The sequence below is a fragment of the Nicotiana tomentosiformis genome, chromosome 1 (genome assembly GCF_000390325.3).
Source record: "Nicotiana tomentosiformis chromosome 1, ASM39032v3, whole genome shotgun sequence".
NCBI classification, from domain to species: Eukaryota; Viridiplantae; Streptophyta; class Magnoliopsida; order Solanales; family Solanaceae; genus Nicotiana; species Nicotiana tomentosiformis.
In genome coordinates, this window is record NC_090812.1 from 138,327,208 (window position 1) to 138,342,668 (window position 15,461).

Sequence of the window (15,461 nt, forward strand, 5' to 3'; positions counted from 1 at the left end):
TTACCTTCAAACTTTAGATTTTCATCTTGTACTTTAATATTATGGCTTATATTTCATCTTTATCTTTGATCTCTGCTATTACTATGAGTAGTTAGACCCCATAGCTAGGGTTGTGACCCAACCCTTGTGTGGGTATTTAATGGGTCTTAAATTTTAGGGGTTAATTGTTTATGGGTTAGTGATATTTAGCCTAATTCACACTAAAATTGTAGAATTAGTGGTTGCAAATACTGATTCATGCCTTTATGACTTAGGCTCTTCTTGAGAAAGAGGGACTAAGTCTAGGAAAATTAGGCTAACAAGGAATTGGGGTGAACTTAAGAGATTGTTAGGCCCAATTAAAGGGTTAAACCTAGAGATAGTAATATCCGACTTGAGCCAATTTCACTTGTATTGTATGAACACCCATTTGGCTTGAGAAATCATAATCGGGCAAAGTCACTCAAACTATCGAGAGGTATAGAGTGAAAACTTATGTGTGATGGTTATATCACGACCCCAATGATAACAAGCTTGTCCTGGATTCTTGATACCTATTAGATAGGCGGAATACACTCCCCTAGTGCCTTTTAACACTTGAAAACTTTCACTAAAAATATTGTACTTAGCTTATACTCAGAATACTATAGTATAAAATTAGAATAGAATCAATCGCAGCAATGTTTGGAAGTGCAATTAGGAACAACACGCACATCTAGATTAGTTAGATACCCAACTCCCAACCAAATTAACTCCCTGTGGAAATCGATCCCGACCTAGTTGGGTAAAACTGCATCGACCATCCTCGCTAACCTGTAGTGGTGTAGGTTTGGACCCGATCACTTTTTGGCGCCGTTACCGGGGAGTTAGACGGTGTTGGCTATCTATCTAACTATTTGTGTGTCTTGTTCTTCTTTCCTTCTGTTTTTCTAACTTTTGTGTATCAATCGCTTTAGGTACCAAATGTCTCATAATGATGCTCTCGGACATGTTCTTCCGGGGGAGGAATTAGATGACAATGGTGAGGATGAGGTTAATCTAGAACCTCATGTCCAAAGAAGAGGCCTCCAGGCTAATGACAACATTACGCAACTTTCATATTGCAAATGTCATGCTGACCCTATTGGAGCAAAGGGGCTTCTTCACTGGATATCCTCATCAGAACTCATACAAGCATCTAAAGGGTTTTGTAGACACATGCTGGGGGAGCAAGCAGATGAACGTGTCCGAGGACGCTATGAGATTGAGACTTTTCCCATTTTCACTTAGAGGGAAAGCTTTGGACTGGCTCGAGAGGCTACCCAACCACTTCCTACACATGTGAGATGAGTTGGTAGAAAAGTTTATAGCCACATTTTTCTCACCAGGTCATATGGAAGCATTGAGGGATGGGATCTTAGCCTTTAAACAAGAACCTAATGAACCCCTACATGAAATATGGGAGCGATACCGGACAATGGTCAAGGACTGCCCGAACAATGATATGACTGAAGCAATGATTCAGCAGACATTCTATAGGGGCGTCAACATGACCAACCAGCGTGTGGTGAATCAGCTAGATGGGGGAAATTTTATGAAAATGCCTTATGCCAATGCTTGTGACATACTTGATGAGATGGCTGACACATCCTCAGCTTGGCAGGGTCGGGTAAATGTTCCTCATAGCCGAGTTGACAACTACTATGAATTAGTTAACAAAGGCCCAGCTTCAGCAAGTTCAAGGAACAAAGCAAGTAAATGCCATGGAAGGGGTAAATGTCATGGTCAACAAGAGGAGACAGCGTGGTCAACAAGTGCAAAACAATCAAGATCAATATGAGCAAAATGGTAGTGATTACAATCAAGACGATTCTTATGATGATCAAAGTGAGGAACTGTTATATGCCAATAACTACCAAGGTTAACAGAGCAATGCTCCAAATCAACAATGGAGATCGTAAGGGAATAATCAAAATTAAGGGAACCAAGGCCAAGGGAATTGGAACAATGGCAACAACAACAACTCGAACAATTGGGGAACAACAATAATAATTGGGGCGGCAATGGAAACCAAGGGGGTTGGAATAATAATAATTAAGGCAACCGGGGGTCAGGCTTTCAAAGGCCTCTGATGTATCAACAACCCAACAATCCGCCTCCATATTCATCTCAAGGGAAAAGTTCTTCAAACAATGAGATGTTGTGGATAGAGAGTATGTTCAAACAAATGATGGAAAGGAATGCTGACTCTGATGCCCAAATAGCCTCCCATACTACCTTTATTCGCAACTTGGAAGTACAAATGGGTCAAATTTCTCAAGCATTGAATACTCGCCCCAAGGGGGCACTACCAAGTGATACAGTAGTAAACCCAAAGGGTGGGAACAATACAGGTCATGCTATGGTGGTGACCACAAGAAGCGGTAGAGGTGGAGATGCAAATACCTCTAATCCAAAGAAGATTGTGAGTGATGATGTTGTTTTGCATGAATATGATGAGATTCAATCCAATGATGAGAATGTGAATGATGGAGTGAGGATTGATATTGATGACAACATGGAGGAGACTCAAAATGATGTGAACCCGTCTAGGGAAAATGTGATAGACATACCGAAAATGGTAGTGACTAAAGCTAAGGCCCCTTTGCCAAGGCCTCCTCCACCGTATCCTCAAAGGCTTGAAAAGAAAAATAATGAAAACCAATTCAAGAAGTTTATTGAGATGATGAAACGTTTATCAATCAATGTGCCCTTGGTGGAAGCTCTCGAACAAATGCCGGGATATGCCAAGTTCATGAAGTATTTGGTAACTAAGAAGAGATCTATGAATTGTGAAACCATCAAAATGACTCATCAAGTGAGTGCCATTGTGCACTCTATGGCTCTAAAGCTTGAAGATCCTGGTGCCTTTACAATTTCATGCACCATTGGTAGTGCCTATTTTGCAAAAGCCTTGTGTGATTTGGGAGCAAGTATTAATTTGATGCCATCTTCAGTGTTCAAGACACTAGGTATTGGGAAACCAAGAGCTACTTCCATGAGATTACAAATGGCGGATCGGACAATGAAAAAGCCGCTTGGTATTATTGATGATGTTCTAGTCCGGGTCGACAAGTTTATTTTGCGTGCTGATTTTGTGATTCTTGACTGCAAAGTCAACTATGAGGTGCCTATAATATTGGGGAGACCTTTCCTATCAATAGGGAAGGCATTGGTTGATGTGGAAGCAGGGGATCTCACCTTCCGAGTGGGTGATGAAAAAGTTATATTCCACGTGTGCAAATCAATGAGGCAACCAAATAGCAATGAAGTTTGCTCTTTTGTGGATCTTGTGACGGAGGTGATAGTTAATGACACGAGTGCCATGATCAATATGGAAGACCCTTTGGAAGCTGTGTTGTTAAACCATGAGGATGATGAAAAGGAAGGCTTGGTTGAATGTGCAAATGCATTGCAAGGAATGGGATCCTATTCATATGGGCCCCGTAAACTTTCCTTGGACTTGGAAAACCGGAAGACTCCACCAACAAAGCCCTCAATCGAGGAGCCACCAACATTGGAGTTGAAGCCTTTGCCTTCACACCTCATGTATGAATTCTTAGGCTCTTCTTCCACATTACCTGTTTTTCTTTCTACTTGCCTAACCAACGTGCAGGTAGACTCTACCCTTGCAGTGCTTCAAAGAAGGAAAAAGGAAATTGGATGGACTTTGGCTAACATTCGGGGTATAAGCCCGCCTTTTGCATGCGCAAAATTATACTAGAGGATGATGCCAAACCCTCCGTGGAACATCAAAGGAGGTTGAACGAGGCTATGCAACAAGTCGTCAAGAAGGAAATTATCAAGTGGCTTGATGCATGGGCTGTGTACCCTATTTTGGATAGTTCATGGACTTCACCGGTACAATGTGTGCCGAAGAAGGGGGTATGACTGTGGTCACAAATGAGAAAAATGAGTTAATCCCCACTCGTACTATCATCGAATGGAGGGTATGTATGGACTACAGAAAGCTAAGCAAAGAGACCCACAAAGACCACTTTCCATTGCCCTTTCTTGATCAAATGTTGGACAAACTTGTCGGGCGTGCCTACTATTGTTTTTTGGATGGGTACTCAGGGTATAACCAGATTCTCATTACACCGGAAGACCAAGAGAAAACCACCTTCACATATCCGTATGGCACATTTGCATTCTCACGGATGCCGTTTGGTTTATGTAATGCACTGGCTACCTTTCAGCGGTGTATGATGGAAATATTTACGGATATGGTAGGGGACTTCCTCGAAGTGTTCATTGATGAATTTAGTGTTGTGGGGGACTCATTCTAAGAATGCTTGGATAATCTTGACAAAGTGTTGGCCCAATGTGAAGAAACCAACCTAGTGCTTAATTGGGAAAAATGCCACTTTATGGTCGAGGAGGGAACTGTCCTCGTCAATAAGATCTCAAAGAACGGTATTGAAGTGGACAAAGCGAAGATTGAAGTTATTTTAATACTCCCTCCTCCTACTCCCGTCAAGGGAATTAGGAGCTTTATTGGGCACGCGGGGTTCTACCGAAGGTTCATCAAGGATTTCTCAAAAGTGGTGAACCCCTTGTGCAAGCTGCTAGAAAAGGATGCAAAGTTTGTGTACAATTAAGATTGCATGAAAGCTTTTGAGCTTCTCAAGTATAAATTGACAACCACTCCTATCATTACCGTACCCAATTGGAGCATACCATTTGAGCTCATGTGCGATGCTAGTGACGTTGCGGTAGGAGCGGTTTTGGGGCAAAGAGTCAACAAGATATTTCATCCGGTCTATTATGCAAGTAAAACGATGAATGACGGCCAAGTCAATTATACGGTGACAGAGAAAGAGTTATTAGCCATTGTCTTCGCCATGGAAAAGTTCAGGCCATATGTCATGGGTGCCAAAGTGATTATGCACACCGATCATACGGCACTCCGCTACTTGATGACCAAAAAGGACTCGAAGGCTAGATTGATGAGATGGGTTCTTCTGCTTTAAGTGTTTGACCTTGAAATTATTGATAGAAAAGGAAGTGATAATCAAGTGGCGGATCACTTGTCCCACTTAGAAGAGGAGGGGAGGCCCCACGATGGCCTCGAAATTAATGATTCGTTCCCGTATGAACAACTCCTCTCCGTGTCTTTGAATTGTATGCCTTGGTTCGCCGATGTGGCTAACTTTCTTGTGACCGACATTGTCCCGAGTTAGCTCTCTTATAACCAAAGGAAGAAACTCAAACAGGACAACTTTGATTATTCTTGGGACGAGCCCTATCTTTTCAAGATTTGCAATGATGGTGTGATCCGGAGATGTGTCCCGGAAGAGGAGCAAATGAATATTCTTGATGCTCGCCATTCCTCGCCCAACGATGGTCATCATGGTGGGGCGAGAACTGCTTCAACGTTACTTAGATGTGGATTTTATTGGCCTACCCTGTATAAAGATGTAAGTGAGCTTGTTAAGAGGTGTGATTCATGCCAAAGAGCTGGTGAAATTTCCAAGAAGGATGAAATGTCTCTCACCACTATTCTTGAGATCGATATTTTTGACGTGTGGGGCATAGACTTCATGGGGCCTTTTTGTGAGTTCGTGTGGTAATACTTACATTCTGGTTGGTGTTGATTATATTTCCAAGTGGGTTGAATCTGTAGCTTTGCCCAACAATGAGGCACAAAGTGTGGTGGCATTCTTAAAGAAAAATATCTTCACAAGGTTTGGCACTCCTAGGGCGATCATCAGTGATGGGGGTTTTCATTTCTGCAACAAGGCCTTCGACACTTTACTTTCCAAGTATGGTGTCAATCATAAGGTGTCAACCTCTTATTATCAATCATAAGGTGTCAACTCCTAGGGAGATAAAGAGCATATTATCAAAAACTGTCAATGCAAACCGGACGGATTGGTCAAGGAAACTTGACGATGCTTTGTGGGCTTATAGAACTGCGTACCAGACTCCAATTGGTATGTCTCCATATCGGTTGGTATTTGGGAAAGCATGCCATCTTCCGGTTAAGTTAGAGCACAAGGCCATGTGTACGATCAAGAAGTTAAACCTTGAATGGGATGTAGCAGCCAATCTCCGGGTAGAGCAACTCAATGAACTTGATGAATTCCGGTTTCATGCCAATTCCAACTCGTCATTGTATAAGGACAAGATGAAGTACTTACATGACAAAAATGCCAGGAACAAAGAATTCAAGGAGGGTGACTTAGTTCTTTTATTCAACTCTTAGTTATGACTGTTTTTGGGAAAGCTCAAGTCAAAATGGAGTGGCCCTTTTGAGGTGGTGCACGTGACTCCGTTTGGTGCTCTTGACTTGAAAAACAAAAATGGTGAAATCTTCAGAGTTAATGGGCACCGAGTGAAGCATTACCTCGGCACGTTTGATGACAGCCATGTGGTGGCGTTGATTAATTTCCAATGATGTTGGTAACATGCGTCGTGCCGCGACATTAAATCAGGCGCTTCTTAGGAGGCAACCCATGTGTTTTTCTTTCTTTTTTGATTTTCTTCTTAGTACAGGCTTTATTTTGAACTAACTGGTTGTGATCTTTGTGTAGGAATTGTTTGTGCAGTACAGGATTGTTGCTGGAAAGATTTTGCCTAAGTGTGGGGAATTACGCGGACCGCGCTCAAAATTTCGCGGTTAGCGAGAGCATTTCGCGGGGGCGCAAATTATCAGGGGACGCGGACTGGAAAAGTCCAGAATATCAACTCTCTGAAGTTGTATTCGCGTCCGCATTCGTAATTTAGCGGTCCGCGTTGATGTTACGCGGCTACGCCCGTTAATCCGCTCTCAACGGACCTGTTTCTGAAAAAGCTCTTCGAAAGGTAATAAGTGCGGACCGTAGTGGAATTCCGCGGACCGCGCTCAGGTAAGTCGGTGGGACCTCTGGGGTTGGTATAAATAGGAAGTCCATAGGACTTTTACACTTTTCGAACCACACACTCTCACCGAAATAGACCACTGTTCATCTTCCCCTTCTGACACTTTCAATTTCATATCTCATTAATTAAGAAGCAATTTCCTACTACAAATCCATATCTGGTATGCTCAAATCTTTATAATAATTTCATCTTTTGATTTTCTTTTCTTCTAGTTTTACTTTTTCTTCTTTAGGGTTTAACACATGTCATGATTTCAAAATGATGCTTGATTGATGCTAAAATTGCATGTGGGTAATGTTTAATGCCTAATGGGGGATAGGGTTGTTCAACATGCCTGTTAATTGCCTAAATTTCTGCACTAAGTGAAACCCTAGGTCTTAAATAATTCATCAGTGCCACTATGATTTGAATTTCGCAGACCGCGGTCCAAATTACGCGGTCCGCATTCATGCTTTTGTGCGAACTGATTAGGCTTATATGTTTGTGGCTACGGTGATTTTTCCGCAGTCAGCAATTTACTTTACGCGGCCGAGTCCATAATTTTGCGGACCACATTCATGAGCTTCAGAGAATTAACAAATTGATTCCGCGGTCGCGTTCATTTTTACACGGTCCGCTTCTGTTATTTCGCAGCTGCGCCTATTATTTCGCGGTTAGCGGAAACCAATGTTCAGAGAGTTGGTAGTCTGGTCCCAAATCTTTCGCGGACCGCACCTCTTTTTACATGGAACGTGCTGACCCTTCCGCGGCCGCGCTCCTTTTTACGCTATCAGCGGACCCCTGCTTTGAGAAACAATGTGATCATTTCATCTGCTTTCCTTTACTGATTCATTGAATCACAATACTAATGAGCTTTCACTGAATGTGTATGCAAATAATGGTGCGATCTCGTAGCGGTTCTGAGAAATCATAAGGGAGGGGAGAATCCTCTCGAGGCCGGAGCAGAGGGAAACAAACTGCACCCTTAGCACCTAAAAGGGTCATTGACAAGAAGCAAACCCTCCGAAGACCCACTCCCGACTCTTCTGAGACTAGTGAATATGTCCCCTCCCCAGAGATTTCTGAAAGAGAAGCTGCACAACCCCAACAAGAGGCTCAATCACATCCCCACCGCCTCGTCAATGAATCTACCTCCTTGTCTTGGTCGTCTGATGGCTCAGGAGGAGGTAGTGAGACTTCCACACCACCTGTCCCACATGCTGCAACTCCGGCATAAACTGTGGCTCCAATTAATATTTATGAGGAAGAGGATGTCCAGGATGATGGGAGAGATGGTGATACCCGGGTTGGAGGTTTGATTAGATCAAGGAAGTCAACAGTGTGGCAAGATAGGTTCGTGAGTAAAAAGGACTACCACAAATTCCGAGAATGGTGGCCACAAAGGTCGCTCTCCCTTGAGCGGCATTTCATAGAAAGAGACCTTCTCTCTCACAACCTGAACGTGAAGAGACAATTTGATGAAAGAGTGGGGTGGAAATTCTTCACAAGCAAGTTGCCAAAAGCAAATGGATACCTAGTCAATGAATTCTACACCAATGTCGCCCACATAAAAAAGGGCACCTATGTGACTAAGGTACGAAACTGGAAGATCAGATTTGATGGCAAAACACTGAACACATATGCCGGGTTCGATGATTTAGATGAATCCATGTACTTGGAGATGGTGGCATTAGATGAGGCAGCCCGTCCATGGCTTGCAGAGGTGATAGCCATCCCTGGGACAACACCGACTTGGCTTACACCGGGAGTCTCAATTGCCAGAAACACCCTTAACTTTGAAGCCAAAGGGTGTGCACCTTCATATGCAGCCTCTTTGATCTGTGCCAGCATGACACTGACATTCCACTATCCCGGGTGATCCTCATAGCATCTATCATGGCGGCGTACCCAATAAATGTGGGGAACCTCATGGCCCAGATCATATCTAAGGCAACCGGAAAGAGGAAAGTTCCTACCTTTACCCCAATTTCATCACTATGTACCTAGCGGACCAGGTGGTTGAGGGGTGACACTTTGACATGAAGGTGAAGCCAAAAAAACCCTTCTCTTGGTACAATCTTAAGGGAGCAGACAACCCGAAGTCCAAAGTCAAAGCCACTACCTTCACTGGCCAGTCTGAAGAGCCAAGGGTAGTGGCCACTAGTTCCGAGCCTTCCACAGTGAAGGGTTCTTCGGCTGCTATGCCACCTCCCTCATCCGGGCCATCTGTCGCAGTCCCACTATCTGTGCCTTCCTCCTCAGCTTACCCTCAGACTACACTACGGGTCTCTCAGACGCTATCTAGCGTCAATAACTAGTTGCAGGCTGCTACATCAAAGCTGTCTGTCTTATCTAGTGCAGTCGCAGCACAAGCATCCCCAGCATAACTTCAGGTACCTCCATCAGTGGAGGATTCATTGAAGGAGCTTTTGGACAACCAGAAGAAGCTCCTGGACAACCAAAATAAAATCGTGGAGACATTAGATACTCATGGGAAGGTGATCAAGGAGCTGGGCAAGCAGGTCAAAAAGATGAAGAAGGCTCAAGCTTCAAAAGAGTCAGTGGAGCTGCTGAAGAAGGAGGTAGAGAAGTTCACTTCTACCGGAGATATTCCACTGGACCTGCTTATGGAGGAGACTTCCCCTGCAACACAGACAACACAAGCATCAGAGCAGGAGGCTGACAGAGAGCCGGTTAGAGGATTTGTTGTGCCCCGGTCAGAGGACCTGGAGATATAGTTGGAGGACCCGGAGGGAGTTGATGACCCTATGCAGTCCGAGGTCCCCACTAGTGAGCCTGACCCCATGCAGGAAGAGACCACATTGGGAGTTTTCTTTACTCTATATCCCGTCCCTAATCTTATTTTTGCTTTTAGCATTAAGGACAATGCTATATTTTATTTGGGGGGGGGGGGTGGTGGTCTTATTTTGATTTGATGAATTTGATGACTGGCATGTAATAATTATGATACTATTTTTCTTTATTGTTTTTAATTTTTCGTTATTTTTCACTTTTGGTATGTATATAACTTTACCATTCCACGTATATATTCATCCCCATTTTGTGTATATTCGTTTCACTCCCCTATAGTACATATTCATTTTACTTTCCGTATTTTACTTTAAAACTTCTTTTGTAATCTTCCTTAATAGCTTAGCTTCTTATTTCCTTTAGTAGCTTTTTTTTTGAGTTTGTAGCCTCTTTTTCCATTTCTGCGTGATCAATAAGCCTTTGATTTTCTTAATGCCACGGTTCTTTCCAAAGGTGGATGTTGTGTGAACTGGGTGGCTCTTCCCAACAATAGATGGCACGACAACCTTCTTAAGGGATTGAGTCTGTTTTTCATTTTGCTCTGATATGTAGTAGTAATGAATAAAAGTGTCTCAAGTAGGCTTCACTTGGTACTAACACATTTACCTTCAACCTCATGGTTAGAAACAAGTTGATTGACAACGAATAGCTCTAGTTGTGATCTTTAGACTCTTGAGTTGACTAAAACTATCATCAAGTGGTTTATTTGAGCCATCTAGGGTTGTTGTGGGCCCTCGACTCTGTTCTCTTTAACAATCCATTAGCTTGAGATAAAGGTGAGGTATTGAATTGCAAGTCCAAGTCCCGTGCAATAAGTCTAGAACTTGCCCTAAATGGTTGTCTAGGCAAAATTCTAAGTGTAGCTCGACTTGAGAAGTGATTGTAGGCTCTCCTTGGTCCCATTTGAAATGTGAGCGCTTCCGTAGCCTACCAATATGATATCCCTAGTCAACCCCTTTGAGCCTAAGCCTTTTTCATTCGATAGCCACTTTATAAACCTTCATCCGTTTTATAATCACCCTCTCTTGGCACCCAATATTTCCTTAGCATTCATGATGAGCAATTAGCAAAATCATAAGTTTGGGGAAGAGACGAGGAATTTCAATGTGATGAAAGGTACAAAGAACAAAAAGAATTGATGAAAAGGAAAGGCAAAGAAAAGGATGAAGAGTTAAAAAGAAATATGTCAAAAAGAAAGAAAGGTTGAAGGGATTCAAAGAAAACAAGGTTGAAAGGCATGGAATGATGGGAAAAGGAGAAAAATGATTGTCATGAACAAGAAAGAGTGACAATGTGTCTCTCTAGTTCCCCTGAGGAAGAAGAAAATGACTCAAAGAGTCAAGAAAGTATGAACCGATATGAGAAAATTGAGTGCTTAAGGAAAGATGAAACCATCATAATTCATTATGTCCTACCTTGATCCAAAAAGCCTTCATTACATCCCACTAAAGCCCTATATGATTTCAAGTTGCGTTAGCTTACATTAGTGGTGATTTACATAAGGGGCAAGCTTATGGTACTTTGAGCCGGACTTGTGGTATTCTTTTTAGATTGACGAGCATACTTCTTTACAATCCTTGTTTTGAGTGTCACATTCTATGAGGTAAGATTAGCTCATGGAGAGTAGAGGACGAGGAGTCTGGGCTCCACATTGACCTACAAGAGAAAGCGAGCTTCCTTGATGAATTGAGTCAACTCTCGATACTTTTGTGTCACATTAGAACTATGGAACTCAAAAAGTCATAGCATGATGTTGTTGATAATGCATTTGTGTTGAGGGTAAATGTTAGTCCCAATTGATACTTGATGAAGTCACCTTAGGATAACTGATATTTTCATTTCTTTTCTTGTGGAGGTGGGAATTACCTTGTTTGCTTGAGGACAAGCAAAAGCTAAAGCTTGGGGAGTTGATAACTAAGGGTTTTAGCCTATTATTTGCTCTCTTTTGCTTAGGTTTTGGGTCAAAAATGCGTAAAGGTATTCCCGAAAACTAACTTAATGTACTTGCTTGCAGGGTTTGGTCAAAATGAGGCAAAGAAGCCATAATCAACTCATGAAGGAGACAAACCTACACGAATCCAAGGCTGAGACTGGAGTGCTGAGAGCAACAGAAAAGCGCGGTCGCGAAGGGACCACTGCTGAGGTGGCCAATATTACGCAGTCCGCAAAAGCAGATTCAGAGAAGCTGCTTTAAGTACTAAAATCACCACTGACCATGTTGGAAAGGCGCGTCCGCGAAATCTTTGGTGCGGCCATGAAGGGAATTCCGTTGAGAGCGCATCTTGAGGTTCAGAGACCCTGCAAGTCGGGCTTAACTGAAGAACGCGGTCCGAGTCCAAATTACGCGGTCACGGTGGAAGCACACACGGACGCGGTTGAAATTACATGATCCGCGAAACTAAGCCCAATCCAAGCCCAGTATTGAAGAATCGCAGACCGCACTCATTATTATACGACCGCGAAAGCTCAAGTGCGGAGGCGGTCAGAATTACGCATCCGCGAATCCTCCGCAGGGGCATTTTTGTCTGGAAATTTCAGCCTAATATAAATAGATTCTTTTATCAATTTTAGGTTAAGTTTTGTTTAGGAGAGCACATGAACGACTGGTTTTTCCGTTTTTGGGCAATTTTAGAGTAGATTTACCTTCAAACTTTAGATTTTCATCTTGTACTTTAATATTATGGCTTATATTTCATCTTTATATTTGATCTCTGTTGTTACCATGAGTAGCTCGACCCCATACCTAGGGTTGTGACCCAACCCTAGTGTGGGTATTTAATGGGTCTTGAATTTTAGGGCTTAATTGTTTATGGGTTAGTGATATTTAGCCTAATTCATGCTAAAATTGTAGAATTAGTGGTTGCAAACACTGATTCATGCCTTTATGACTTAGGCTCTTCTTGAGAAAGAGGGACTGAGTCTAGGAAAATTAGGCTAACATGGAATTTGGGTGAACTCAAGAGATTGATAGCCCCAATTAAAGGGTTAAACCTAGAGATAGTAATACCCGACTTGAGATAATTTCACTTGTAATGTATGAACACCCATTTGGGCTTGAGAAAGCAAAATCGGGCAAAGTCACTCAAACTACCGAGAGGTATAGAGTGAGCACTTATGTGTGATGGTTATATCATGCCCCCAATCATAACAAGCTTGTCCTAGATTCTTGATATCCATTAGATACTCACCTAGGCGGAATTCACTTCCCTAGTGCCTTTTAACACTTGAAAACGTTCGCCAAAAATATTGTACTTAGCTTACACTCAGCATACGATAGTATAAAATTAGAATAGAATCAATCGCAACAATGTTTGGAAGTGCAACTAGGAACAACACGCACATCTAGATTAGTTAGATACACAACTCCCAACCAAATTACTCTCTATGGAAATCGATCCCAACCTCGTTGGGTAAAACTGCATCGACCATCCTCACTACCCTATAGCGGTGTAGGTTTGGACTCGATCACTTGGGCAGCTTAGCATATCTACCAACAGTGGAGAGACCATTAGCATTGGATGTTCATGCCTTGGCTAACCAGTTTATTAGATTGGATGCTGTGGAGACGAGTTTAGTTTTGGCTTGCATGGTTTCTCGGTCTTCTCTATATCACCATATCAAAGAACATCAGTATGATGACCCCTATTTGCTTATCCTTAAGGACACGGTTCGGCACGGCGATGCCAAGGAGGTTACTATTGGGGATGACAGTGTGTTACGGATGCATGACCGACTATGTGTGCCCAATATGGATATTTTGCTTGAGTTAATTCTTTAGGAGGCCCACAGTTCATGGTACTCCATTCATCAAGATGGCGCTAAGATTTTTCCGGACATGAGATAACACTATTGGTGGAGGAGGATGAAGAAAGACATAGTGGAGTATGTAGCTATGTCTAAATTTTCAGCAGGTGAAGTACGAGCATCAATAACCATGAGGGTTGCTTCAGAGGCTTGAGATTCCTAAATGAAAATGGGAGCGAGTTACCATGGATTTCGTTGTTGGGCTCCCATGGACTCATAAGAAGTTTGACGTAGTATGGGTGATTGTGGATAGGTTGACCAAGTCGGCTCATTTCATTCCGGTAGTGACTACTTATTCTTCAGAGAAGCCGGGCTATTGTCCAACTTCATGGCATGCCGGTATCAATCATCTCTGACCAGGGTACGCAGTTTACATCACACTTCTGGAAAGCCATATAGTGTGAGTTGGGCACATAGGTTGAGTTGAGTACATCATTCCACCCTCAAACGGACGGGCAGTCCGACCGCATTGTTCATATGTTTGAGGATATGCTTCATGCCTGTGCTATGGAGTTTGGGGAATATTGGGATCTGTTCTTGCCGCTTGCGGTGTTTGCCTAAAACAACATCTAACAATCGATTATTCAGATGGCTCCGTATGAGGCCTTTTATGTGAGGCAGTTTCGGTCTCTGGTGGGTTGGTTTGAGCTGGGTGAGTCGAGACTATTGGGTAGTGACCTGGTTCAGGATGCTCTGGAAAAGGTTAAGTTGATTCAGAATTGTCTTCGTACATCCCAATTCAGACATAAGAGTTATGCAGATAGGAAGATTCGTGATGTTGTATTCATTTTTGGAGAGCGGGTCTTGCTGCAGGTTTCACCCATGAAAGGTGTTATGAGGTTCGGGAAGAATGGCAAGTTGAGCCCCAGGTATGTCGGACCTTTTGAGATTCTTGAGAGGATTGGGGATGTGGCCAATAAGCTTGTATTTCCACCTAGTCTAGCTACTGCTCATCCGGTATTCCATATTTATATGCTCCGGAAGCATCATGGGGATCCATCCCATGTGTTGGATTTCAGCTCAGTCCAGTTGGAAAAGGATTTGTCTTATGTTGAGGGGCCGGTGTCCATTTTGGATAGGCAGGTCCGAAAGTTGAGGTCAAAGAGCATTGCTTTAGTGAAGGTTTAGTGAAGGGGTCAACTAGTCAAGGAGGCGACTTGGGATCCATCCCATGTATTGGATTTCAGCTCAGTCCAATTATAATCAATGTTTGTTGATATGATTTTAGGCCTCGAGTAGGTCCCTTATGTGTTAAGGAAATTGTTGGTATATTCGGATGGGGTCTAGTGGGTCCCGGGTGTGAGTTGGATTGAAATCGGATCATTTTTGGACTTGTTTGATTTGCTGAAACTGCTGGTTTTCTATTCTGGTTTCCTTCTACGCATTCGCGAAGGCAAGGTTGTGATTGCGAAGTTTGCTGAGCTTGGTCATCGCGAAAGCGAGAGGTATATCACGTTCACGTATATAAAAGGTGAGGTTGGGGATGAGGCAGGCTTTGCTCATTGCATTTGTGTAGCCAGGGACGCGGTCGCGTAGGTGGAGGAAGCTGGTCATCGCATTCACGACTGGATTCACGCAATTGTGAAGAAAGTTCTTTGAGCTGGGGGAGAATTATTCTACGCGATCGCGAGTCTTTATCCACAATTGCGATGGAGGACGACTGGACAACATTATTTGTCATGCCCCGACCTCGGGGAGTTCGACCGGCACTCAACCGAGATACCACGTTCAAGCAAGCCTTTACAATACCTTCTACCCAACTAACCCATGATTAAAGAGAATAATATATTTCATTAATTATACAGTAAGAGGTCATGTGAATGACACCAGTTCATTTCCATTAGTTACGTCATTAACAAGTCTCCAAAATAGTATGTTGTACAATCATAGTTAAAGTGGAATAGATGATACGATCACAACATTTTTAGTTTAACCTTCCCAAAAACAGATACAACCCATACTATATCTACAGAGCTTCTAACAGGAATAAAAGATTGTTATGACAG

General features: G+C 42.9%; 2 protein-coding genes across 2 annotated transcripts; both read left to right on the forward strand.

Moving 5' to 3' along the window:
• Positions 1–1,351: 1,351 nt before the first annotated feature.
• Positions 1,352–4,598, forward strand: LOC138910475 (uncharacterized). The gene is made up of 6 exons (XM_070201719.1): positions 1,352–1,627; positions 1,671–1,878; positions 2,280–3,124; positions 3,299–3,391; positions 3,614–3,683; positions 4,330–4,598. Exons 1-6 carry the CDS (start codon positions 1,352–1,354, stop codon positions 4,596–4,598), a joined length of 1,761 nt encoding a protein of 586 aa, XP_070057820.1.
• A 180-nt stretch (positions 4,599–4,778) lies between these two features.
• LOC138910478 (uncharacterized) lies at positions 4,779–6,580 on the forward strand. Its single transcript, XM_070201722.1, has 4 exons — positions 4,779–4,955; positions 5,181–5,553; positions 5,624–5,684; positions 6,496–6,580. The coding sequence occupies exons 1-4, from the start codon at positions 4,779–4,781 to the stop codon at positions 6,578–6,580; spliced, it is 696 nt and encodes a 231-aa protein (XP_070057823.1).
• The last annotated feature ends 8,881 nt before the right edge of the window (positions 6,581–15,461 follow it).

Bases quoted from the DNA above. Each gene is read 5' to 3' on its own strand.
- LOC138910475 (XM_070201719.1), top strand. From the start codon at position 1,352: ATGGAAGCATTGAGGGATGGGATCTTAGCCTTTAAACAAGAACCTAAT. The intron at 1,879-2,279 runs GTTAACAGAGCA...AAATTTCTCAAG, and splicing joins ATATGCCAATAACTACCAAG to CATTGAATACTCGCCCCAAG. The intron at 3,125-3,298 runs GTGCCTATAATA...CTTGTGACGGAG, and splicing joins ACTGCAAAGTCAACTATGAG to GTGATAGTTAATGACACGAG.
- LOC138910478 (XM_070201722.1), top strand. From the start codon at position 4,779: ATGAATGACGGCCAAGTCAATTATACGGTGACAGAGAAAGAGTTATTA. The intron at 4,956-5,180 runs GTTCTTCTGCTT...GTCCCGAGTTAG, and splicing joins AGGCTAGATTGATGAGATGG to CTCTCTTATAACCAAAGGAA. The intron at 5,685-6,495 runs GTTTGGCACTCC...TTCTTAGTACAG, and splicing joins AAGAAAAATATCTTCACAAG to GCTTTATTTTGAACTAACTG.